Source organism: Neoarius graeffei, chromosome 26 (assembly GCF_027579695.1).
Source record: "Neoarius graeffei isolate fNeoGra1 chromosome 26, fNeoGra1.pri, whole genome shotgun sequence".
Lineage (NCBI taxonomy): Eukaryota > Metazoa > Chordata > Actinopteri > Siluriformes > Ariidae > Neoarius > Neoarius graeffei.
In genome coordinates this window covers 51,103,224-51,131,173 of record NC_083594.1, presented here as the reverse complement: position 1 = coordinate 51,131,173, position 27,950 = coordinate 51,103,224, and the positions used below count along the sequence as shown (strand labels likewise).

At 41.5% G+C, this 27,950-nt stretch overlaps 1 protein-coding gene across 1 annotated transcript in view; it reads left to right on the top strand.

Moving 5' to 3' along the window:
- suclg2 (succinate-CoA ligase GDP-forming subunit beta) overlaps positions 1–27,950 on the top strand; it is a 198,436-nt gene that overhangs the window by 155,159 nt on the left and 15,327 nt on the right. The window contains exon 10 of the mRNA XM_060909907.1: positions 21,404–21,524. Coding sequence (XP_060765890.1) covers positions 21,404–21,524 — 121 coding nt within the window. The remainder of the gene's footprint in view (positions 1–21,403; positions 21,525–27,950) is intronic.

The following is a 27,950-nucleotide window of genomic DNA, read 5'->3' as shown; positions in this document are numbered from 1 at the left end:
CACGTCTACATCTCTCTGTGTTGCATTGCCATTCTCACCCTAATAAACCTTAGTCTGGGACTCTGCTGCGCTGGGAATTGAAAGGCAGCCGGTCTGAAAGGCCTTCCTCGCTCATCCGTGATGGGTTGTGTCATACCGTAGCTGTCACAGTTCACAACCCTTCCACCTTCACACAACAAGCTGGAGACCTTGAGGCGGATATGACCGACTCGAGCATCAATTCACCGGGACACTGCAGTCTTCACTGCACACGCACGCCTCCAGACCGAGACTGCAAATCTATTTCTGCCTTGATTAGTTTCTTTTCACTAGAGAGAGTAAGAGTGAGAGAGGCTCTGTGAGAGACGGGTAATCGAAGAGAGAGAGAGACTCAATCACGTCCCAGAAAGAAGTAAGGACTCGAAGGCTGTTCAAAACTCCAGGACTTCAGTCAGTGATGTCGTCATCTCTCTAATCATCCTCAGTTTGGAGCACGACGGCTTGAAGGTGTCTTCCGCGCCGCTTAGTGGTCAGTACCGTACATGACTAACACTACGTTCAGACTGCAACCTGAAACGACCCATATCAGATTTGTTGTGAAATCCGATTTTTTTTTTTTTTTGTTAGGCCGTTCACATTACCAATTATATGAGACTTGTATGCGATCTCCAATATGAACGGAAAACGACCCAAAAGTGTCCCGCATGCGCAAATTGACACGTAATAAGCACATCTACGTAATACGTAAACAAAAAAAAAAGCGCACTCTTCAAGTTTGCAAGTAAAGCATGGAGATGAGGCGAGACCTGGCGATGTGGTTTTTGTGGCGGCGGCGGAACTCACACAATAATCTGATTAATGTGGGCAGCAGACAAAAGGCCTCTGCATGCTCTTGCGACAAGGCTTTCGCAGATGGCTTTTCGCAGACAGTTGTAATTTATCGTTGAGCGGGGAGTAATAGGCGTGCGCGATGTTATTCACCGCCACAACGCAAGGGGGCGCGAAGTCGCGAAATCGCTAGGAGTAGTTGGTGGGTGTGGTTACTGGAGTGTTTATCCTCTGGTTACTTATAATGACTAGAACTGGAGTCGTATAGATGTACGTACTTCCTCACTTCCTCGATCAACCGCTCTTCGTGCTGCTCCATCTTCGCTCGTGTTTTTAAAAATGGCGGTCGTGAAAACAAACCAAACCGGGAAAGTAGGGAAGCGGAAGTGCGTGTACAGCGGATGTAGAGTGGACCAATCAGAGCCCTCTTGTCTGCGACGCTGTCTGCGAGGCTTCTGCGGTGGTCACAATTTTTGGGAGGTGCGCACAGAGCGTCTGCGAAGGTGGGGGGGCTACGCAGACGCTATCTGCGGCGCCGTCTGCGAGGACTGCGTTGTCGGCATAAATTGGCCTTAATGAGACCGAAGGTGTCAAATTACTGGAAATTTCCAGAACAATCTTGTAATACAGGATGGTTTAAGTTATAAATCAGTTATAGAAACTGTTTTATTTAATCAGGCTAACAGATCAACATCCAGGTCCCTACCAAATCCACCATTAGCTTGATCAATTCTATAAAAGTCTATTTAAATTCTGACAACTGTACAAATGTTGTTGTTGTTTTCCACCAAAGTCGGGATTCGCCAACGCAGAATAGTGACGTTTGTCTCTTGTTGATGACGTGTAGGTCGCATGAATGCGACCTGTCCGGTCAGACTGCAGTCGCATGTGAAAATAACGGATATGCATCGGAATTAGGACCACATATCCAAGCGGCCTGGGTCGCATGTGAAAAAAATCGGATCTGTGTCATTCAGATTGTCAATAACAAATCGGATACAGGTCGTATATGGGCAAAAAAATCAGATATGGGTCGTTTCAGGGTGCAGTCTGAACGTAGTCTAAGTGTGTGGACAGGAAGTAAACAACGCAACCTTGACTCGAAGGGCTCCTTCATCACGTCACGTTGACGTCTTCCATATCAGAATAGGCCCAGTTGTTTTGGGAAATCGTATGAGAGTTTTAAAAATCTCTTATCGTAAGTTTGTTTGTGCAAATTTATGTAGAAATGTGCAAAAATCTGAAATTCAGTATTCTACTCTGAAATAAGGGAACATGGTGTTTGCAAACCTGGGTAACTTGGGACAACAGGAAGTCCATCGCCAAGTCAGCTTGCAGGAAAAGTAGAAAAAGGCAGCTGAATCTTGACTGTCGAAAACAATCGGGCATCGGTTGACCAACCAAGGTTGTTGCAGGCACTCAAGTTGGCAACGGAGGCTACCAAGAGGTTAAGATAAACAAATAGCAGCCTCAAGGACACAATGAGTGTCTCATTTCCTGGCTGGAGTTCTTGGCAAAGAAATGTCTGAGCGTGTGATGCACTGTGGTAATTTGTATTTTCTGAAAGTGTGTTTCAACCCAGTTCGTACTTTTTAAAACTTCAACCAGTCTTGTCGATGATGGAGAGCTTTGCACACCAAATCACATGCTTTTTTTTGCTACTTAAGAAGCAACCTCTTGAGGAAACCAAAAACTGAAATACACAGTTCAGAAAATAGGCTTTTTTTGTTGTCTTCTTTGGTGCTTGGCTTTTTTCTGCCCCTTGTGGTGTGGAATAGGACCTTAGCGGTCATCTTTCCAATTGACTTAAAGGTAGACCGCCTTTCAGAGTTTAAGTGTAGGTCATTAAAAAGAATTTTCCCCGACACCCAATTATTTTTGTTTAGTGACCGAACGCTACTGAATTTGAATCACAGACTTCAAATTTTATTGGTTTATTTTAAATAGGGGGCGGCACGGTGGTGTAGTGGTTAGTGCTGTCGCCTCACAGCAAGAAGGTCCTGGGTTCGAGCCCCGGGGCCGGCGAGGGCCTTTCTGTGTGGAGTTTGCATGTTCTCCCCGTGTCCGCGTGGGTTTCCTCCGGGTGCTCCGGTTTCCCCCACAGTCCAAAGACATGCAGGTTAGGTTAACTGGTGACTCTAAATTGAGCGTAGGTGTGAATGTGAGTGTGAATGGTTGTCTGTGTCTATGTGTCAGCCCTGTGATGACCTGGCGACTTGTCCAGGGTGTACCCCGCCTTTCGCCCGTAGTCAGCTGGGATAGGCTCCAGCTTGCCTGCGACCCTGTAGAAGGATAAAGCGGCTACAGATAATGAGATGAGATGAATGAGATTTTAAATAGGTAGTGGTTAGCACTGTCGCCTCACAGCAAGAAGGTCCGGGTTCGAGCCCCGTGGCCGGCGAGGGCCTTTCTGTGCGGAGTTTGCATGTTCTCCCCGTGTCCGCGTGGGTTTCCTCCGGGTGCTCCGGTTTCCCCCACAGTCCAAAGACATGCAGGTTAGGTTAACTGGTGACTCTAAACTGACCGTAGGTGTGAATGTGAAGGTGTGTGAATGGTTGTCTGTGTCTATGTGTCAGCCCTGTGATAACCTGGCGACTTGTCCAGGGTGTACCCCGCCTTTCGCCTGTAGTCAGCTGGGATAGGCTCCAGCTTGCCTGCGACCCTGTAGAACAGGATAAAGCGGCTAGAGATAATGAGATGAGATGAGATATTTTAAATAGAACAATTAATGAATTTATCTCCACGTGGCCCTAAATTCTCCGCTATTTTTTCCTGCTTCACCATGACGCAATACAAGATACTACATCATGCATCACGTGGTGGGCTTTCCTTGTTCGCACAAGGCATTGTGGGATACAAATTTGAAACAGGAGAGAAAAATGGAGGACGTGAGTGTGCGAATGAAACGTGAAAGAGCGACTACAGTAATGGAAAGAAAGCGAGAAGAAAAGACGTTATGTTATATACGAAGGAAAGGAAACGCAGGACCAAACTAATAAATATGGGCGCTCAGCGAGCACCTCGGTGTGATCAGCTGTTCGTTTAGCGACAGAATGATGGAACTGTCAGTGCACGCTCAAAGGTAAACCTGCTCTCACACACGGACTTCCTCTGTCTGCTTGACTGCACGAAGCGAGCGATTTCATGCACATTATTTGCTTTAATCCCCTCAAATTAAATAACTTCCCAGCCGCAGAATGGCCTGATATTTTGTGAGATATTACGGAAATAAACATATATCACAATGACTACATTTCAGACGGAACTAAATTTCACTGATTTTATGAAATCGAAAGGCCGTCTAGCTTTAAAAAGGACTTGAGCGGGAATCTTCATTTGATGCTGCTGCTTCTTCTGCAGTGCTTTCCTGCACATTTTTGCTTCGGGATTTTTTTTTTTCCCCCATTTTTTTGTGCTCTGCTCTTTTATTTAGAAATCTAAGCACCATAACAACCCACGCCTCAAACCTCCAGCCAAGGAATCGGGCTTGTTGTGGCCGTCGTGCACACACACAGAGGCAGTTTGGGGATACAGTGTCAGGATGGCGAAAACAGCATGTTTCTCTGGATTTCCGAACTGATTTCTTGACACGATGCTTCGCCTCTCTCACTCGAGGCGAGAGGAGGAGCCGTCATGCTCCAGCAGACTGGATAATTATTTCCCTCTTATCCCCTTTTTGCCAGGGCCAATCTCAGTCCCCAATAACAGCCTCAGACCAAGCCATCTCTCTCGTTCTGTGTCTCCTTCTATGCTTTTCAGTGTCCCATGGCAGAGGAGCAGCCGAGCCAATGGGAGCGGATTAACGGGAATGAAAAATAGCTCCTAGATTCGATCGAATGGTAGCAATATAAAAGAAGTCACAAGGCAAAAAATATATATATATAAAATATCCCCAATCACTCTAGCTGTGCTATCATTGATTCACACCTTTGCTGCCACTGAGCACTCAGATTAAATCTCTTCAGAACTTCAGCAAATGACGTGAAGGTGAGTTTTCGACGTGCATATCCCTGCTGGTCAAGTTGTAGCCGCATGCTGGCGTCTTGACAGTTTCACGCACGTTTGTGGATTTGTCTGGAGTCCAACATCCCAACGTCTGAAAAGATGCCTTTTGAATTTGAAGTATTACCTTCAAGAAGCTCGTCTTCGCTTGCGTGTTAATATTTAATGATCAGAATGCTGCACACAGGATGCTCAAACGCCTATTAGCTCCTACGCACCCATTACAAATACCATTACTGAAGTCTTCCGATGGGTTAAAGCAACGGGAAGCCACTCCGCCAAGTTGAATCGAATTGTATTTTCCTCACTGTGAAGCTTTTTTTCCCCACCCTTCAAACCTCACGGCTAACTAACCTGTTGCGGAAAGTGGCTGAAGGTTAGCAAAGGTGCTCGAACGCGGTGGTTAACCGAACCAGCTGGGTTGCGGAGATAAGCCGAACAATGACGCGAACAGCATCCAGCATCTGTTCGCCGTTTACAAAAGAGAGATGCCTTTCCGTGAGCTGATTAGCGCCTTGTGTAGGTGGGGGTTAGGGGTGTGTTTGCGAGTGATAATGGTTCTGTCATGCCCCTAGTCTCCAGTGAAGGGGTGGGAGGAAAAAACACCCAGGAGTGTTTGTTTTATTTAAGAGCTTTGATATGGAACGGGTGTTCCTCTGCACTGGAGGGGAGTCTGATTTGCTGTAATCGTATTTTACCCCGATCGTGGTGTCTGAGTCGGTATAGGCATCACAGAGGCCGTCATGTGAAAAATGACTGTCGAGCACCAATGGCGTTTTGGATCTAGTGTCATGTGCATTATCTAACACAGCGCTGGATCGAAATGAGGCTTGAATTGCACTGGATTAGGCACTTTAAAATGGAATATCTGTCCGAACAGATGACCAGCGAAACGAAGCGTTAGCATTTGCTTAACAAGAGCTGTGGAGTCACCGAAAATCCTTGGGATTATATCATCATCGCATAAAGCAGCCAAGTGTCTGACATTTGCTTCCTGAGTTCTGTTCTGGAGCTACAAAGTTAAATCTGTCCCATAAATACACTCGGTATTCTTATTACGTTCTGTATCTTTGGTACTTTTGGTCCAGGTTTGTTAGGGATTATCTAAAAATTACCCATTTGGGAGGATAAATGGTCTTTTCTAGTTATCTGGATGTCATTTAAAGCAGGAAACTCATGTGTGCAGGCATGTATTTCCAGAAATTTCTTCTTATGATGTATGTGCCCAAATCCAGAATCCAGGGACGCATGTCTGCCCGGGGGCATTTTGAGTTATTGACAGAATCAGAAAGTACAGTTTCTAAGCTTTCCAATGATGCCTTCCATGTGGAGATCTGACAATATTTGAAGAATGTGTGGCCTTTTGAAAGTGTATACCTCTTAAAACAGAAAAGGGAGAAAATCGCCCTTAAAGTTTTCCATCTCAGCTACTCTGGGTGTAGGGCGGGCACATAATGGTGCTCATTTGCATGATATTAAGGAAAGCCCTACCCCCTACGAGCTAGCACGATGCTACTTTCATGTAAACAAAGATCACCATGTCAATTTTCCTTCCATGCAAAGTATGCCCAACACAATTATGAAGTACAAAAATAAGTCCTAAAGTATACTTTAACGTTTTGTGGTTGAAAAATTACTCACACCGTAAGAAAGAAAGAGAGCACGATGATGACACAACTAACACAACGCTAGTTTCATGTAAAGCCTCGGTCACAACCGGCCGTACGGTACGCGCTCCTACAGCCGGTCTACATGCAAAAAACGCAAGAAACGCACGGAGGGCGCGTGAAAAGCACGAGAACACGCGTGTGATGTGCTGATTTTCGAGCCGCAGACCGGCCGCAGAGGTTCTTTGTCATGTCAAACAAACTCTACGGGCGCTTACGTTTTTTTCAGGTTGCAAGACAAACTTACGGCCAACGCGCGTCTTTCTCCATGAACAAAAAAAAAAAAGCAGTGATTTGGGAAACACCAAAAATCACACAGCCAAAAAATTGTACGTCCGGTTGTGACCTAGGCTTAACCAAACCACAACACTCCGTTACATGCAAAAATAACCACACAGCCTTAGATTAATAAACTCACCCCATCAGAAAGAGAAACGGCGCCTTGCACACACCAATGCCTCCGATGGAATGTAATCCTAGCTTCCTTTTGGTCGGGTTTTTTTGCTAGAAATGGTCATCTCCGATGTAAATACCGTGTGTCAGTTTGCTTCGCGGTGTTTCAGCTCCTCTGTGCTCTGTTTAGCTTCCTCATTCCATAGTGAAATTACACGCCTGTATGCAGCTTAAGTAGCCACGAGCTCAGCTCGTATCATACAGCTGATTCGCGAAAAAAAAAAAAGACTTAAATCATCATGTGAATGGCCCATATGGTAATTTACCCACACCCCCCAGCAGGCTACAGTCCTGACAAAAACGAGACGATTTGCAACAAAAAATGTACAGTGGTGCTTGAAAGTTTGTGAACCCTTTAGAATTTTCTATATTTCTGCATAAATATGACCTAAAACATCATCAGATTTTCACACAAGTCCTAAAAGTAGATAAAGAGAACCCAGTTAAACAAATGAGACAAAATATTCTACTTGGTCATTTATTTATTGAGGAAAATGATCCAATATTACATATCTGTGAGTGGCAAAAGTATGTGAACCTCTAGGATTAACAGTAAATTTAAAGGTGAAATTAGAGTCAGCTGTTTTCAGTCAATGGGATGACAATCGGGTGTGAGTGGGCACCCTGTTTTATTTAAAGAACAGGGATCTATCAAAGTCTGATCTTCACAACACATGTTTGTGGAAGTGTATCATGGCACGAACAAAGGAGATTTCTTAGGACCTCAGAAAAAGCGTTGTTGATGCACATCAGGCTGGAAAAGGTTACAGAACCATCTCTAAAGAGTTTGGACTCCACCAATCCACAGTCAGACAGATTGTGTACAAATGGAGGAAATACAAGACCATTGTTACCCTCCCCAGGAGTGGTCGACCAGCAAAGATCACTCCAAGAGCAAGGTGTGTAATAGTCATCGAGGTCACAAAAGACCCCAGGGTAACTTCTAAGCAACTGAAGGCCTCTCTCACATTGGCTAATGTTAAGGTTCATGAGTCCACCATCAGGAGAACACTGAACAACAATGGTGTGCATGGCAGGGTTGCAAGGAGAAAGCTACTGCTCTCCAAAAAGAACATTGCTGCTCATCTGCAGTTTGCAAAAGATCACATGGACAAGCCAGAAGGTTATTGGAAAAATGTTTTGTGGATGGATGAGACCAAAATAGAACTTTTTGGTTTAAATGAAAAGCGTTATGTTTGGAGAAAGGAAAACACTGCATTTCAGCATCAGAACCTTATCCCATCTGTGAAACATGGTGGTGGTAGTATCATGGTTTGGGCCTGTTTTGCTGCATCTGGGCCAGGACGGCTTGCCATCATTGATGGAGCAATGAATTCTGAATTATACCAGCGAATTCTAAAGGAAAATGTCAGGACATCTGTCCATGAACTGAATCTCAAGAGAAGGTGGGTCATGCAGCAAGACAGCAACCCTAAGCACACAAGTCGTTCTACCAAAGAATGGTTAAAGAAGAATAAAGTTAATGTTTTTTTTATTATTTATTTTATTTATATTGATCCACATCAGCTTCCCCTTCACAGAAGGGTGCTGTTGTCCCTGTGGTCAAACTTACAATTCCTTAAATTTTTTTAATATAGACATGCATTTTTACAAACTGTACAAACAAAAACATAAAATAAAAACAAAAAACAAAAGAGGAAATAAATTTGTTTCAAATATGTTGGTCCCATCAATTAGTCATCGTACCACATATCCTATTTATAGAGGAATAGAAAATAATCATATATTTTGAGTAAACAAATACAGTTTTAATTTAATTTTAAAAGCTTTCTCATTTACTTCATTAATCAAAAAACAGGGTAAAGAATTCCATGCTAACATTCCTCTATAATGCAGTGTTCTCTGCCCAGCCCCTGTTCTATACGCAGGCAACAAAAATCTTCTCTGTACTGAATGTCTTGTAAAGTATGTATGTATATTACTAGAAAACATCAAAGATTTAAACAAAGTAACAGGACGCTTTGTCATAATTACATTTCCTACAAAACTAAGAAGAGTGTGATGTAACCTATCTTTAACTGGTAACCAATTCAATGTTTTTAACATATCAAACACTCTTGTTCTGAAAGAACAATTAAGCACTATACGTGCAGCTTTGTTTTGCGCAACCTGTAACCTTTGAAGATTATTTTCTGATGTGTTTGACCATATTACAGTACAATAGTCCATCTGAGATAGAACCACAGCCTGCATTAATTGCTTAACAAAGCATCCTGGTAAATATTTTCTACAATATCTAATTGCAGCCATTCCTCTACCCATTTTCTTCACCATTTCATTTACATGACTCGTCCACGACATTCTACTATCAATCAACACACCAAGTAATTTCACTTCTGTAACCTGTTCTATTGTTTTATCATCTATGTTTACATTCAGTTTTGATTCTACTCTCCCTCCCCGTTTAGAGGACAATACTATACATTTTGTTTTGTCAACATTTAGAACCAATTTATTTAAATTAACCCATTTCCTTATCAATACAAGCTCATCATTTAGGATTTTTTCTAACTCATTTGATGTTGAAGCCGCTACATAAATAGTAGAGTCATCTGCATACATAGTAATGGACAACTGTTGTAAAATTAAAGGTAACTCATTAGTAAATATAGAAAATAATAATGGCCCTAAACAACTCCCTTGTGGAACTCCACAATTCATCTCTCTAACATCTGAAAAACCACCATTAAAATACACACAATATTTCCTATTATTAAGGTAACTACTTATCCAGGCAACAGAACCTTGATCAAAGCCATAACAATGTAACTTATTCACCAATAATCTATGGTCAAGAATATCAAACGCTGCACTAAAATCTAATAAAACAGAACCAACTATCTTACCTACATCTATTTCTTTCAACCATTCATCGGTCATTTCAGTGAGTGCAGTAGCTGTGGAGTGCCCCTTTCTATATGCATGTTGATGTACTGTATTCAAATCATTTGTACAGAAATAATATTGTATTTGCTCATAAGCTATTCTTTCCATAATTTTGCTTAACAAAGGTAAAATACTTATTGGCCTACTATTCTTCCCTGAGAAGATCTCTTTATTATTCTTGGGCAGTGGAATAATCTTAGCTATCTTCCAATCCGCAGGGCAAATTGATTTTTCAAAACTTAAATTAATTATATAACAAATGGGAATAGCCACAACATCAGCAACAGGTTTAAGCAACCTTGCATCCAAATTATCAATACCAGCTGGTTTATTCTTACTCGATCTAATACATTGTTCAACAGTAGACACTTGAACTTTATCAAAGTGAAAAATACAACTTTTATTCTTCATAACTTTATTTATGATAAGTTTGGATGCAAGTTCTAGTCCTCCATCATTTACTGCCATCCCATTATTTAACTTCTGAATTTTATCTCTAAAAAACATACTCAAATAATTTGCTATATCTACTGGTTTAGTGATAAAATTGCCCTCTGCCTCTAAAAATGATGGTATGGATCTGCCCGTCTTCCCCATTAGCTGATTTAGAATGTTCCAAGTAGCCTTACTGTCTATACTTATCATGTTAATCCTTTTATGATAATACACTCTCTTCTTATTTTTATTTAACATCGTTACAAAGTTTCTAAGTTTACGATACTTACTCCATTCTTGTTCACCACCAGTTTTTACTGCTTCTATTTTGGCTCTATCCCTTTCTTTCATATATGCTTTAAGTTCTTGATCTAGCCAAGGTGACCTAGTATTTCGTACAGTTAATTTTTTGACAGGAGCATATTTATTAACTATTGGGAGTATTAAACGATCAAACACACCCAAAGCAAGATTTGGATCTTCCTCCAGCAATACTTCAGACCAATCAACCTCTCTTATTTCATTACTATAGCTATTTTCATTAAAATATTTAAAACTTCGTTTAAAAACGACCTTCTGACCCCTCTTGGGGATTTTTGTCTTTCTACTAATGGCTATAAGGTTGTGATCACTACAGCCTACTGGAATGGAAATTGCTTTTGAACACAACTCGAACACATTTGTAAATATTAAATCAATACATGTTGAAGATTTGACTCCATCTGTTCTTCTGTTTATCCTAGTATGCTTCTTAACTACTTGTGATAGATTACATGTATCTGCTAAAGAAAGAAACTTGTATTTCATCGGACACTCATTCACATTCCAATCAATATTGAAATCACCTAAGACAAATACCTCAAAATTTGCATCACACACTCTATCTAATACTTTACATATATTGTCTAAATACACTGTGGTCGCATTTGGAGGCCTATAACAACAGGCTATCAACATTGGCTTTATGTCCAGTAGTTGAACTTGCAGCCATAGTATTTCCACCCCATTGCATCCTAAATCAGTCCTAGTTTTAACCGGAATATGGTCTTGACAATAAATAGCTACCCCACCTCCCCTCGTACCTCTATCAAGTCTATACATATTATATCCCTCTATTTTCAATACTTCACTATTTATTTCTGGATTCAGATGGGTCTCTGTTAATGCAAGCAAATGTAGATTATATTCATTAAGAATATCAGAAACATCATCAATTTTATTTCGTAAACTACAAATATTTAAGTGACCCATCCTAAATCCTTTTTGTGGTAAAGCAGAACTACTCATTTTTTGTACACCAATATATTTTTTTAACCAACATAAATTCTCTTTTCTTAATAATCATAACTTTCCTCAAAACATAAACTCTTACACACAACATAAACATCATATTCCCAACCTCTAAACCACACACTCTCCCACCCCCACCCCATACACACACCCCCATCACACTCATACAAACAGATACATATTCCCTCATTACACTCATACCAACCCACCCACTCACAAACCAAAACAATATTTTCGTTAGTACAGTATGTTTAGCACCAGCTCCAAAAAACATTCATTCATACTCATTTATGGCTTTGGAATGTTTTGGAATGGCCAAGTCAAAGTCCTGACCTTAATCCAATGGAAATGTTGTGGAAGGACCTGAAGCGAGCAGTTCATGTGAGGAAACCCACCAACATCCCAGAGCTGAAGCTGTTCTGTACGGAGGAATGGGCTAAAATTCCTCCAAGCCAGTGTGCAGGACTGATCAACAGTTACCGCAAACGTTTAGTTGCAGTTATTGCTGCACAAGGGGGTCACACCAGATACTGAAAGCAAAGGTTCACATACTTTTGCCACTCACAGATGTGTATTGGATCATTTTCCTCAACAAATAAATGACCAAGTATAATATTTTTGTCTCATTTGTTTAACTGGGTTCTCTTTATCTACTTTTAGGACTGGTGTGAAAATCTGATGATGTTTTAGGTCATATTTATGCAGAAATATAGAAAATTCTAAAGGGTTCACAAACCTTCAAGCACCACTGTATGCTTTTCCAACAAAATCTATTATCTGAAATACTGATTGCATTCTTCAAGATCTCAACTTGCACATGATGGAAAAAAACAAAAATCACAAATTTCGGAAAAAAAAAAAGCTTCTTTTATGATTATCTCGGATTCGTTTCGGCCGACATGTGTCCCTGGATTCGGTGAGGCGTCACATATGTTATCCTACACAGCTTCTTGATAGGTTTGACAGCGCGCCGTTGCACTGACGAACCTCCCAGATGTCTGTACGGGAGAATGGCATGTTTTCGTTTGGCCTTTAAAGATGTTTAAAAGCGTTTACATAAAACTAGTGTTGATTCAAGAATAAATAATACTTACGGAATATTTTGTTAATTTTGTGTAGCGTTGTGATGAGCTTTTACTTTAAGCATCGTTTTTTGTTTTTGTTTTTTTTAAACATTGTGTGATGCAATACACCAAACTCACAGGCGCCGCCATGTTGGGTTTTTTAGTGATATTCACTGTTGGTTCAGTCAGCGAGTGGTCGAATCCCTCATGTTGACTCGATTTTTCCAATAAAATCAGCTGAACACTTTGCTGTCTAGCGCCGTGAAAGATCAGATCACTGAGGGAAAATTTTGTATCCTTCCTAAAAAAAAAAATGAACGAATGAGTGGTTTTCCGAATATTTTTTTCATGGAGAAAAAATGAGAAGGTGTTTAAATATCAGTGATACTGTTTTGAAGAGAATTAACAAAAGTTTGAGCCTCTTATTTATACACAGCGCATTCGAGCGCCGCCGTCATTAGTCATGCTCGGTGTCCACAGTTTAAAGCGAACATACCCGCTAAAGTCTGGCGTCTGTGTTTAAACACGAAGGATGGACCAATTTCACTGATGTATTACTTTTAAACCTTCGAGGTGCAGAATTGTGATCTACAAGAAGAAGCCTTTATCTGTAATTCTTATCCTGACACTCAAAATTCTCAATCTCTTTATTTTTGACTTTTTGGTCGATTAATTTCTGATTGAGGTTTTTATCCCCCGCTGGTCGAAAGGCCCGAAGGGGGATTATGTCGTGGTGATGTCCGTCCGTCCGTCCTGGGAAGGGTGCTCACCTTTTGAAATCAACTCCTCTCACAGTTTTTGGAGGAATTTCACAAAACTTGGCAGGATTCTTTGTTATATGTCGGTAATACGCATATTGTAATTTCGTTCAATTCAGTCGCATTTTACCAGAATTATGGCACAGTTGCTAGCGGGGGATATTGTGCTCTCAGAGCGCTCTTGTTTCTAACGAATGGAAAATTAAACCAGTGGAAAATGGTTGCTGGTTTGTGACCGGGGCAACGGACAGAAATGGAAATTTTATAAAACGCTGGATTTTCAAATATTTCTAACTTGGATATATTGACAAAATGAAACAAGATTTAAATTCAGATCTTCACGCTCTTGATACATTACGCAACTGCTTTAAAAAATGTCCTTTCGTTGCTCTTCTTGACCACCTCAGAGCTCCAGGAGCCCTCAGTCGATCCCGAGCTTGTCTAGTGCCCCTTTTCCACCAAAGCAGTTCCAGGGCTGGTTCGGGGCCAGTGCTTAGTTTGGAACCAGGTTTTCTGTTTCCACTGACAAAGAACTGGCTCTGGGGCCAGAAAAACCGGTTCCAGGCTAGCACCAACTCTCTGCTGGGCCAGAGGAAAGAACCGCTTATGTCAGCGGGGGGGCGGAGTTGTTAAGACCAACAACAATAGCAAGACCGCGAAAGATCGCCATTTTTAAGCGACGAGAAGCAGCAGCAGCTGTACAAACGCGAAGTCATCCATTATTATTATTATTGTTGTTGCTGCTGCTGCTTCTTCCGTGTTGTTTTTGCTTCGATATTCGCGCCAAGGTTTATGCAAACGTAGCGACGTAACTGACGTATACAGCGACATAATGATGTGTCTTTCCTTAGCACCGTGAGCTATGGAAAAGCAAACTGGTTCTCAGCTGGCTCGCAAGTTGAACGAGTTGTGAACCAGCACCAGCACTGGCCCCGAACCAGCCCTGGAACTGATTTGGTGGAAAAGGGGTATGGGTGAGTTTTCCACGGAAATTCTTCCCCTATGTCGATGTAGGTTTCCTGCAGGTTCTCCAGTTTCCTCCAGACATGCTGGTAGGTGGGCTGGTGACGAAATTGGGTCAAGGTCTACATGTTGCATTGTGATGGATAATGGACATGTCGTGAGTCTGGTTGAATAGGGTGGTTTGAATCTGTCGTTTTAAGTGTACAGAGATGTATGTTGAGAATTTTACCCCAAGAAGGGGCGGCAGGCAACAAGATGGAGAATTCTTAGTGTTTTTATCAATGCTTTTTGGACGTTGCTATACCGTAGCTTGTACTTTCACAATCGCCAGGCTTGTAGTACTCGAGTCCGACTCATGCCCTAATTTTAAGCACTCGTGACTTGACTTGGACTTGAGCACTGATGACTCGGACTCGGGCATTAACTGCATTCGGACTCGTAAATTGGAGACGAGGACTCTGATTTTTTTTTTCTTTATTTTTTTGTAACATGCTGTAATAATTTGGCATAAGATATTTATAGTTACGTTAATTTAGTGCAAGAGAATGCACATTCACCTGTCCATACAGTACATCATGTTCAGGAATGACATTAATGGCGCCAAAATGCCTGGAGAGGACGCCCATAGGATTGCCCGCTTTGCTTATCCAGACTTCTCGTGCAGTGGGAAAAAATGCACTGCTATGTGTTCCATATGCAGAAGAATTATCGAGGAGACGACGGGGACAACCTCGAACTTCAATCGTCATTTGGCGAGACTCCACCCAGAGAAGGACGTAACACGCTATGTTCATTGCTCTGTTGATAGTGGGTGGGGCTTGCTTGCTAAGCGATGAACTAGCTAGTGTTAACCCTGTCTCATGTTATTTGCCTTGTTGATAGTGGGCGGGGCTTGCTGATTGATGAACAAGCTATTTTTCTGTAGCCTGTTAACTAAAATGAGGCAGTCGAGCAGGAACCACAGTAGCAGAGACGCTTTCACATAAAGACAGGAACAGCCACCGTCAAATGGTGCAGGTGGAGTCTTGTTCTCGGACTCGACTCGGATCAACAGTGGACCCGAGTCGAAATTTTCTTTAATGACTTGGACTTGAACACTGTGGACTCGAGTGTGGACTCGGACTCGAGGTTTAGTGACTCGACTATAACGCTGACAATAGCGAAAGTGTAAACGTGTCCACACAAGGAATATTTCCAATTCACACAATGGATGTGCTTGAGACTTGTATCTTTCACTCCAAGTCGGTATGAAATCCAATAAAATCACTCTTGCTTATTGGAATCCCAGCGGATTTGTGTGTTATTGAGTGGATGTGGCAGAGAGAGAGGTTTCTGAGAGCATCAGTACAGACGGCAGGCTGTTTTTCTGAGCTCTGAAGCCCGTTCCAGCTGTTCCGCCCGAGTTTGAAGGATAAACACCTTGACATGCCATTCTGCCACAGGCGCGATGACCTTATTATCTGAAATTCGAGTCGCTCGTGCAAGTTCACGCTAGAAACCTGGAACAGGAGCGGAACCCTAGACAAGTCTTGCATGGGTAATTTACTCAGTCTTAACCGGCCTAATCAATCCAGTTGGTTGTTAATTGGCTTGATTAAATGTTTTGGCTCGATGTTCGATCAGAGTGACGGTGCGTTCGGCTCCTAATTGGAGCAGGAATTGATGGAAATTGATTTGGCATCTAAAATTAGTGTAAGAAAAATGTTTGCTTGAATGCATACAAAAGTTCGCAACCCCACACAGCAATCAGTTGTTGCCTTTGCCTTTTGTGTTTCAGTGACTCGAACGCAGGTGTGCTTTTGTCTCGAGTGCTTTCTGTCATTGGTATTTAAGTAAAGTGAAACCTGTAATAAATGCACAAGTTTCTGGGACACCGCCGTTTAAAATCGGCTGCATTTACATTTATTAATATACATTTCGCCAGATGCTGTTAATGAATGTGACTTAGAGAATCTAATCTCAGCGTGGCGATAAAGCAGAGTGATTTGAAGGTTAAGGACATTATTAAAAGATCTAACAGTGACTCAGTGGCAGGTCTGGGATTTGAACTTGTAACCTGCCAATTATGAGCAACGAGCTGTAGTTGCTGAGTTTCCAACTTCAACCTTGCAATTTTATCACATTTTACACTGATTTGAAGTTCAGCTCCAGAGAAAAATGTGAGTTCAGTCAGTGTTTCGAAGGGATTGTCCTTTTGATGACGGTGGAGTTGGGGGCGTGAATTTTACAGTTTGTGGAATGCCGATGGTTCTGATTCTCAGCTTGATTTGCGTTAACTATGGTTTACAGACATGAAGGAAATTGGGCAAAGTACAGCACAGTGCAAATTACGCGACACTGAGATGTAAGAGTTTTAGTCCGACTGAAACGTCACCCTGTATTGAAACCTGAAATTCTTGAGCAAAAAAAAAAAAACATCTGCCAGAGTTCAGAGAGTGGGTGGGCCAGCACGAAGGGGAAGGAGGGGGCATGTAAAGAGTTCCACACATCATGGAATTTCTGGAATATCAAGGAATTTTTAAAAAGTCTATTCCAGACATGGAAAGTCAAGTGTGGGTGGTAAAAGAGAGCAACTGGACTTGCTTGAAGATTCTTGAAGACGTTTCACCTCTCATCCGAAAGGCTTCTTAACAGTTCTGTCTGACTAATAGGGAGTATCAGGTATTTATCCTCTCATGGATGAAAAGCAATCCTAAGGTGTTGGTGTGGGTCACTGGGGGCTGGGTGTGAACGGCCTAGAGAGTCGTTAGGGTGATCAATAGATTGTTGGTTCTCTCTGTCGTCCTGTGAGTCACTGAAAACAGCTGGGTTTTGGTGTGCATTCAGTTGTCTGGTACCCCTTTTCCACCAAATCAGTTCCAGGGCTGGTTCGGGGCCGGTGCTGGTGCTGGTTCACAACTCGTTCAACTTGCGAGCCAGCTGAGAACCAGTTTGCTTTTCCATAGCTCGCGGTACTAAGGGAAGCCACGTCATTACGTCACTGTATATGTCAGTTACGTCGCTACGTTTGCATAAACCTTGGCACGAATATCGAAGCAAAAACAACACGGAAGAAGCAGCAACAACAACAATAATAATAATGGATGACTTCGCGTTTGTACAGCTGCTGCTTCTCGTCGCTTAAAAATGGCGATCTTTCGCAGTCTTGTTATTGTTGTTGGTCTTAACAACTCCACCCACCCCCCGCCGACGTAAGCGGTTCTTTCCTCTGGCCCAGCAGAGAGTTGGTGCTAGCCTGGAACCGGTTTTTCTGGCCCCAGAGCCAGTTCTTTGTCAGTGGAAACAGAAAACCCAGTTCCAAACTAAGCACTGGCCCCGAACCAGCCCTGGAACTGCTTTGGTGGAAAAGGGGCATGGGAAGTGTGCTAAGGACTACATTGTAGGTGGCTGATAAATGATGGCTGATAAAGTCAAGGGATTTGAACTTTTTTTTGGGGGGGGCGGGGGAGGAGTTAAGTCAGAGATTTTTGTTTGTCATACGTTTGACATTTTAGTTGCCGTTTTTCAAAATGTAATATTTTCCAAGCAGTGTTTTGCTTTATCAGGTTGTTTCACGATCTTTAAGTTGTGAAAATTTCAACTTTTGGACTGAAAGGTTCTGTGAACTCCGAAACAAAACTCGCAAATTAACGGTTTTACAATACCGTGGCTGTTTTTTGTCTGCTCCGTGCAAAGGCAGCCTGTTTTTCCCTTCCTTACAGGTCCTGGAATTCAGCGAAAATTTGACATTTGACTTTGCCTGGGAATCCTCCGAATAGTTTTGTGCTTGTGTTCGGCCCTGGTCGCACTCCAGCTCGCGATGGGTTTGCGAACACTTGATGAAAAATTGTTAGCATTGCCACCAATCATGCGATGCACGGCGAATGTTCTCCGAGTTGCTTTTTGAAGTGTCTCCACCTCGCAGGTGATGTGTTTGGGAATACTTCCCGAAGCTCAAGGAAGCATCGCCACCAAACACCTCATTTTCATTGATAACCCATCGCGAGCTGCAGTGTGACCGTAGCCTTCATCTTCTGTGAAGGTGTGCTGAGCAGAACGGAGAAAATCTCACAGCTGAGGGCTGCGGTTTTCTGATCCTCAGTCTGTCAAAAACGACCCAAGTTCATATCGCGAATGTCCCAGAGATGTTCATCACTGAATTGCTGGAAAGCAGTTCAGTATATGTATAACAGTTGTGTATGAAGTGTCATCGATGTTTTTATAAATTGTTTCAACTTGTTGTGAAAACGCTCATACACCTCGTTCACGATTGAGAAGCTTTCCAGCAGCGTCTTACTGCACAGAAAACCGATCCTCCATTCCCACACATTCACAGACAGTTGGAGCGGAGCATGGCCAATATTTTTATGAACTGCGTTGACTTGGCTACAGCGGCGCATAAATCACCCACCGTGTCATTAATATACATAGATGTCAATAGGAAACGCATGGGTGAGAGAAATATGGCCGCTCTCAGTAACGCCAGGACTGAAAAATGGAGCGCTCATGATGGAGAGGACGGGGGGACGAGACTCCTGGATCTGCAGTGCCCCCTGGTGTCAGGACATGAGACTGCAGGGAGACTTGAGACGAAGAGAGAGCCTGAAGCAGATGAAATATCAGACTGGGGAGTGACTCCGATCAGATGGTGGACCAAGAAAATGGTGCATATGAAAGCAGGCTTTTCAGTGCTGATGTTTCTGTCTTATTGAGAGCGATTTTTGGAACCTTAGATTAGATGTGTAGAGCGCTGAGTATTGGAATACACACACACACACACACACACACACACTTGGATCATGCAGTGCTGTGAAACGTTAGATCAGTCGAGATTGTTTGTTTGGTGAAGTGTTTCATCAGCATCATAGCCAGATATACCGTGTGTGTGTGTGTGTGTGTGTGTGTGTGTGTGTGTGTGTGTGTGTGTGCGCCAATATACCAATCCTCAACCCAGGGGCTTCAAAGTTTGGGAGAATAGCAGGGTCCAAATAATTTACAGCAGGGTGCAAAATGGTAAAATGTCTGCCAGCGGCAGACATAATGCACGCAAAGCGTGCAGGGATATAGATAGAGAGAGAGAGATGCAAGTACGAATTTTTCATGGGGCGGGATGGTTTGGAACAGGCCATCTAAAATTGGGATAACATTTACCCGGGACGGGTATTTGAGGCGGGTCGTCTAGCTTAAGCTTGATTAGCGTTGTTACGCACGCCAGTGTTTCCCACAGAAATTTTGGAGACTATGGGGGAGGCGCGGGGGTTGTTTAAAATTGAGTGATATGTTAAATATTAAGTTATTACTGAAAAACTATTGATTAAAAAAACAGACACTGAGGAATGATCCTATAAACAACTTTACCAATATAAAAGATTACCAGGACTACAAAAATGCAGAAAAATAGGCTTTACTTATCCAAATGCACCTGTTGGTTCAAAAGTTAAAGTGCAGAGAACCTCACAGCACAACATGAAGTTACCTTAAAAATATAATATAAACGCCTCAGCTTTCATGTAAGAAAAAAAAAACTATTAATACTAGTACTGTGTGCAGGCAGTCTCTCCTGAAGACTAAATTAAACAATAATTATAAACTAATAAAATAAATGGCTCAGGCTTCATAGAAGAAAAAAACAATTTGAACAGAATCTCACAGTATGATGCTGAAGCTGCCTAAACAATGGAAAATAAAATACCATTTTGGCAAAAACGTTGGCATCCATTAATTTCTTGTATTAAGTAAAAAAATATGATGCCAGATACTGCTGACGTTTTACAGCCCAAAATATGTTCAAAACCCGCCAAAATGCACTTAAAACCGCCCAATCTGGCAACACAAGCGGCAGTAATGGCTGCACTCGTGTCGAGGATGTAAACACAGTTGACGCGGCAACGGACATACATGACATGCGGATGTAATTTACGTTCACAACTTTTTTTGCTTTTTTTGTCAGAAATATTTAATATTAAATTTTGTGACTCGACTGACAATAGCCGGCGGCATAACAAGCCATAGCCGACGATTTGCCGCCGGTGACCGGCTACTTTTGAGACCGCTGTCAACCATGTTAACTTTTACAGATTTTGAAATGAACTTGTGACGTCACAAAGCCTCACAGTTTGACAAGTTGAATTAAAGTAAGTATTTATTTGAGAGGTTTGAACCTGAAACGTCTTTCATCCCATTGAAGGTGGAATAGTCTGCTCTCAACATGAGCGCTTCAGTAACCTGATAACATCCTGGAATCAGATGAACGTCAGACAATATCAGTTAGCATTCATGAAAACACACGAAGTGAGAATAGTAGTAACAGTACAGATCTCTCGCTCGCTATTTGTGTGTGTGTGTGTGTGTGTGTGTGTGTGTGTAAACAGCATTCGTGCATCCTGCTCTTGATCCTGTTGATTAGCGCATATTACAGAAATTAATCCCATATCGCTGTACTCGTGTAGGAGCTGGATGTGCTTTACATGACGAGCCGTTTTGAAAAAGATTTGTGTGTGTGTGAACGTGCACTCGTGAGCGTCTGCTTCTCTGCGTCCTCATGGACAGGAATGTAAATCATTGTTGCATTATGTGACTGTAATCTGTGTAGTAGCTTTTAAGGGATTATTCTAATCCCGTACCTGGCCGCGGCCCGATTGACAGCGCTCACCTTGGCATCTCGCATTACCATATCCCCCCCCCCCCTCCCCTTACCGGATCCGCACGGGTTTGAAGCTCAGTTTCTCCTGTCTGATTTTTCACAAGGACTTTTTTGTAAAGCCACACTCCTGTTCTTATCTCTGTTAGCAAGCTGCAGAACCTTATAGACACACGGGATTGGATTGTTATTTCTGCTCTTTGGTTATTTGTGGAGCGAAACAGGATGCTGTTGAATCTGGGTGTTTGTTTGTGCTCGTCCCAGACGAGGTTTCTCTGAGCGCTTCTGTCACGCTCCTTACGTGCTTATCCAGCATGACCGTGATGCCGGTGTGTGTGTGTGTGTGTATGTAAAGTTTCTTGTGTATCAGTTTCGCGAGCAGTTTTATTTGCTTCTCAGTATTTATCCACCTTCATCTCTCTCTTTCTCTCCCTTTAGGTGGAGGCCATCCTGGTGAATATTTTTGGCGGGATTGTGAACTGTGCCATCATCGCGAATGGCATCACAAAGGCCTGCAGAGAGCTGGAGCTCAAGGTGCCCCTGGTTGTCCGGCTGGAAGGTTAGCGTGTGTGTGTGTGTGTGTGTGTGTGTGTGTGTGTGTGTGTGTGAGAGAGAGAGAGACGGGTTCTGATATTGTTGAGTGACACATGTCCTTGCATCAGTTACACCTTTGACTGTAGAAACCGTCGAGAGCATCTCGTCTCTAAAACGGGTGTCGCGCCCCTGCAGTACAGATCGTAACCCCGTCCATCCCTGTGTGTTGTTTCAAAAACAAAATCGCCTTTTTTCCACGTCACGTTTCTCATCTAAACTGTCTTTCCATCTCCAGTATCTACACTACCGTTCAAAAGTTTGGGGTCACTTTGAAATTTCCTTATTTTTGAAAGAAAAGCACTGTTCTTTTCAGTGAAGATCACTTTAAACCAGGGCTTTGAACCGGTTCAAGGAACGAAAACGAAAACCGGGAACTTTTTCTATTTCACATGGAACAGAAACGAAACCAGAAACTTTATTATTTTTTATGTTCCGGAACAGAAACGCTTATTAAAAATAATGGTAACCGGTTAATACCGGTTTTTATTTCGTTCCTCAAAGTTTCCGTAGCCTACAAATAAAAAAGTCATTCTTCTCCTGCACAAGTTTCTATGACCCGCTGGGGTTCACTTCCTGTGTGACGTTCGCTGACTGAATGGAGAGAGCGGGAGGGTGGACTACTATCACGTCTCCACATCTTAAATAAGAGGTAAATATTGCAGTCTATCGTTATTCAAAAACGTCAATTTCAAACACGATATCAATATATTTGTCCACGTTAATGAGAGGCTCGCGAACATTAAATGACGTTAACCTCTGTTAGCCTATCAATGCATAGGGCCTGACTAGCCTTTGGTAACACACTAAACGAATTCTCTTTCATTTTTGGCACTTTTTCTATTTGTGTAGATGGGAAGACGTACTGAGAATCCAAATCGCCAACATTTGAAATAATAATTGTTTTGAATTATTTCTTGTCTTATTTAATGAAGGTTGTAATAGAATTAGCCTACATTTGGCTTAAGCTGGATGAGACAGAGACATAATTTTATAGCCATTTGTTAAACAGCTGACAGGGAACGTAATTAACCGTTCCGGGAACGAAATTTTTTTGTTCTAACCGGTTCGGGAACGTCTATTTAATGGTGGAACCCAAAACCAGAAACGTTAAAATTCCGTTTCTGTTCGGAACGAACCAATAGGAAAAAAATTCTGGTTCAAAGCCCTGCTTTAAACTAATCAGAAATCCACTCTATACATTGCTAATGTGGTAAATGACTATTCTAGCTGCAAATGTCTGGTTTTTGGTGCAATATCTCCATAGGTGTATAGAGGCCCATTTCCAGCAACTCTCACTCCAGTGTTCTAATGGTACAATGTGTTTGCTCATTGCCTCAGAAGGCTAATGGATGATTAGAAAACCCTTGTACAATCATGTTAGCACAGCTGAAAACAGTTGAGCTCTTTAGAGAAGCTATAAAACTGACCTTCCTTTGAGCAGATTGAGTTTCTGGAGCATCACATTTGTGGGGTCGATTAAATGCTCAAAATGGCCAGAAAAATGTCTCGACTATATTTTCTATTCATTTTACAACTTATGGTGGGAAATAAAAGTGTGACTTTTCATGGAAAACACAAAATTGTCTGGGTGACCCCAAACTTTTGAACGGAAGTGTAATTCAAACAGTTAGTTTTCTCGACACTGATAACTGCAGGGTTTTTTTTTTTTTTTAATCTTCCCCCAGAAATTATTTTTTTAAATGTCATTTTTCTTACTAGAAAGTAAGAAGGCGTGGCTACACTTGGGAATGAAATGATTGACAGCTGACTCAGAAGACGCTGGCTGCAGCAGCAGCTGTATCGGACCCTGTCTGAACAATACATATACCTACCTACTGATTTAAACTTTTCTGGACACGAATATTGAAGTTATTCCACAAAATCGAGTCATACATGAGCTGATAGCAGCGGCTATAATCCATGTACGACGAGATTGAGTGGAATAATTGTTTTATTCTATCCGCATTCACTGGATTTTGAGAAACGGAGCGTTTTTATTTTTATTTTTTGCAAATTTGATCAATAAAAACTGCCTGCAAAACATCCGAGAAAATCATTTCTGCTTTGGTGGACTTCTTAAAAACCTATCGATGGCGGCACAAATTGACTTCAGTGTTGTTTTTTTGTCGAAAGCGCCATCTTGTTGTCGTGCTGAGGTATAAAATAGCTTTAGACATTTATTTAATTATTCCTTGGATATTTCAGTTGTCATTTTCAAACTTCTTGGAGTTTTTGAACCAGTCTTAAAAAAAAAAATTCAACAAATTTTAATGCTTAAAGATGAAGAATGGAAAAAAACGGCGAAGTGACAGGAGCAATTTGTGAAAAATGCAGCAATAATAAAAATAATTCTTGAAAAATTAAAAAAAAGATATGTTCTTACCATCAAATACTTTCATTCCATATTTTGCATTGCTTGTATTTTTGTTTTTTTCAAGTCGAGTTTTTATTTCATCCTTGGTTGGTTCAGCAACACGCGCCGCCGTTTTGTTTTTCTCTACTCATGGTATGTGAGCTGTAGGGCTGTAACGATACACCCAACTCACGATTCGATTCCTATCGTGATTTTTGACCCACGATTCGATACACCCACGATTTTTTTAAAATGTATTTTTAAAGTAGTAAATTTGACTTATTAACATTTACTTACTTACATTAACTATTTAATAACAAATAATTCAGACCACTGCAGAGAATGAGTAATATGTATGCAAAAATGAACAAATGTATATCCAAAGATTGTTTTATTTCTCAAAATAATACTGTTGAGCCGGAAGCTCTGTTTTTTTCGGTTCTGAAAAAGTCATTTTTCCAAATCGTGTAAATCCGTTAAGATTTTTTTTTGGGGGGGGGGGGTATAGGGGTGGCTCTCTCACTGTCTCACTCTCATAGGGCCAATGATTTTCTGTGATCGCGGAAAACAGATGGAAATTACGGAATTTTTATGGTGAAACATTGCTCGCGTGTCAAAATGTAACTGCCGCAGAAGGCTTCCGCCCAAACAGACATGCCTTCAGTGTTGCCAGATATTGCTAACGTTTTCCACCCCAAAATATGTTCAAAACCAGCCAAAAAGCACCTAAACCCACCCAATCTGGCAACACTGCATGCCTTTCCGGTCAAGTGATTGTGATTGGCTTGTGGCACACCTAGCCAGCCAATGAGCTGCTTGTTTACAGATTCGCTCCCCGCGTCGCAACCAGAATGGCGACCGCTTAAAAGAAATGAATGCTCTGCCAGTGGCGAGTGTGGACGTTGCGTGACTCGCAGAAGGTTGTCGCAGGTCGGCGAAAAAACGACTTACTAATAGATATAAAAAATAAAAGTAATTTAAGTAAGTTTAAATAAAAAGTAAAGTATTCATAAATTGAAGTTTGGAAGCACCTCTGTTTTTGGGCTGAGGAGAAGTTTGAAAGGGTGTACCGCGATTCTGCCTTCTTGTATCGCGACATGGATCGTGGCTCTGCGTATCGCGATTTCGATTTCAATACGCATATTGTTACAGCCCTAGTGAGGTGATATCCTAGTAGTAGAGTCACCAATCGACGCACACTGTTGCTCATATCCAGTGAATGTGGATATTGTGAAAACTGTTTGCCATTTCTATTCAAAACAGTTCAAGCATCAAGAGGGTTTATAGGAAAATGCTAGCTTATAAAGCTTTATATTTCCCAGTGTTTTACTGGGAAATACACCACTGGTATTTTTCATACGCGCTCCATCCAGGACATGAAGAACCAAAACCGGGACACAAATCTCGATATGTCACTCGTGAGGAAATCAATTAATTGTTTTGGTAAATTTGTGGGCTTTTTGTTTGTGAATGTGTCGATATAATAAAAAGAAAATCACATACTGGCTTGAAGATATGAAGTTTATCTTCTTGTCTTGAAAAACTCACATTTTTCATACGAAATACATCACGGGATCTGAGTGACATTTATATTTAAATAATATTGGCTGGCTTTTTTTCATGGTCTATCAGATATATTCCATTCAGCTAGCATGATCCTGAACAAGTCGAAGACAAGTAGCTGAATGGAATATAGACCACGAAATAAGTCAGCCAATATTATTATTATTATTATTTATTATTATTATCATTATCTCTCAATCTTCTGTATTTAATGAAGCAAACCTGGCGACCATGTTTGTTTACAAATTGTCACACTCGCTAGCGGAGAAGTTTGACGTCTCTGATGTGTGATGTCATGTTGTCTTGACAACCATGCAATATCGTAAACCATATTCAACGCTCATTCTCCATTGGGTAGAGTGACGTAATACACGTCAAATAAGCGATGTGCTAACAATATCGCATGCTGTCAAACCATACGAACGAAACCGGCTAGAAGGGAATAGAACACGTTTTTATTCCATTGAAAAAGTGTCCTGTTTGGATAATAATCACCGATGTTTCACTCCGATGACGTCACTCCCAGTGTTTTCCCGCCGTCTAGACGCGTGTTGTCAAAATAGCAAACCGGTTCAGAATTAACATTCTTTTGATTAGCTTGATTTTTTTTGTGTGTGTGTCTGTGTTCATATAATATAAAGGACATTACACGTTGGTACAAAGATATGAAGTTTGTCTTCACGTGTTGAAAATATTTTCACTCGTTTGCTTCATTCGCTTGTGATGTATACACTCGCCACTCGAAGATAAACTTCATACAGTAGCTTCGTATAACTGTGTAATATCCTCAGTATATAGCTACCTCGCCATATGGCCACCATAATAGCGACTGTATATTATTTCGGTCTTAACAACATCCAGACAGCCAGCTTTCGTAATTTGCGTAAAATCCATTTGTTCATCAGTGAACACATTCACGACCAAATCAGGAGTTATTAAGTCACTGGTATGATGAATGACTAACATTAGTGACATCAGTGTCAGCGAATTTCCAGTTCATATGATAAATGTCCTTCCTTGATGCATCCGTATTAATGAAATATCTCCAGCTGATACTGTTGAAGCTCCCCGGATAGATGGAATAAAGAGAATTTTCGAATGTGCTCATGTTCATCTGACTTCAAATTTGACAACATGGCGGAGGTGTTTTGGCTTCATTTCTATAGAACAGGTGGGAATGGAGCCACGCCGTTCATGTTTTCTCCACTTGATGAGTGATGCTGTACAATGTAATACTTGACCTCATGTTATCCAGATCAATCACTACGTTTACATGCACGTCCAAATCGAGCTGCTGTCGGTAATCGAGCAAAGGGTCCCAGCAGGGGTGCCAGAGAAATCCAATCCTACATGCACAAGTGAAATCGGGCTATTGTGCAAGGTGCATTGTGCACCCAAGCCACACGTGGCGCTACACGCCCCATCGTGTTGGTACACTTCCGGTTGTTGTCATGAAGAAGAGCTATAGTGTTGCCAGATACTGCTGACGTTTTCCAGCCCAAAACATGTTCAAATCCGCTAAAATGCACTTAAAACCCCCAATCTGGCAACACTAGCAGTTCCGTGTTCAAGCTGTTAGGCTTGCTCTAACAGACTATGGCTACAAACTGTCCGGCGCAGACCACTGTTTTGTAAGACAACTTATTTTGCACAGTAATATTTTTCTAAAGTCCATTTTTGGCTTACAAAAAAATTTTTTTTTTTTGCTTACAATTTAACTTGTGTCTTAATAAACACACAAAAAGTTCAAGTGTTTTGTTTTTATTGACATTCTTCAGATGTTGGACATATATATATATATATATATATATATATATATATATATATATATATATATATATATATATATACAATGACTTGTTTATGTACACAATTCACAGCTATGCAACAGTTGTACAGTTGTATTTGGTGATACAGTAAGTGAGCTAAATTTTAACAGTGCAAACAATGCCACAAAAAGAAAAGATTCATGCCGTTGTCATGATTCGTTGTCATGCCGACCGAGGCTGTTGTGTTTCCCGCTTGTGGTCTCGTCACTCGTCACTTCCGGAAGTAGCTCGACAACTAGCTCGATAGGGTTTACATGCACAAAGTAGCTCGGCAGAAATCGCATAAACTAGGTCGTGTAGCTCGATTCCGAGAAATCAAGTTCGGTTCAATTTCAGCCGAATTAAGGTGTATACATGGCATTTTGAACTTCGATTTCAGTCGAGCAATGGCAGAAATTCGATTCTCTCTATGTGCATGTAAACGTAGTGAGTGTTTCTCAACCACTAATGGGCTGCAAAGCGCCGTCTAGTGGGCAGCAGATTTTTTTCAAGGTTGAAGCCAAGTACTAAATACCGTATTTTTGGGACTATAAGGCACACTTAAAATCCTTAAATTTTCTCAAAAATTGACAGTGCGCCTTATAATCCAGCGCGCCTCAGCAGATCACAGAATCCAGGGACACATGTCAGCCGAAACGAATCCGAG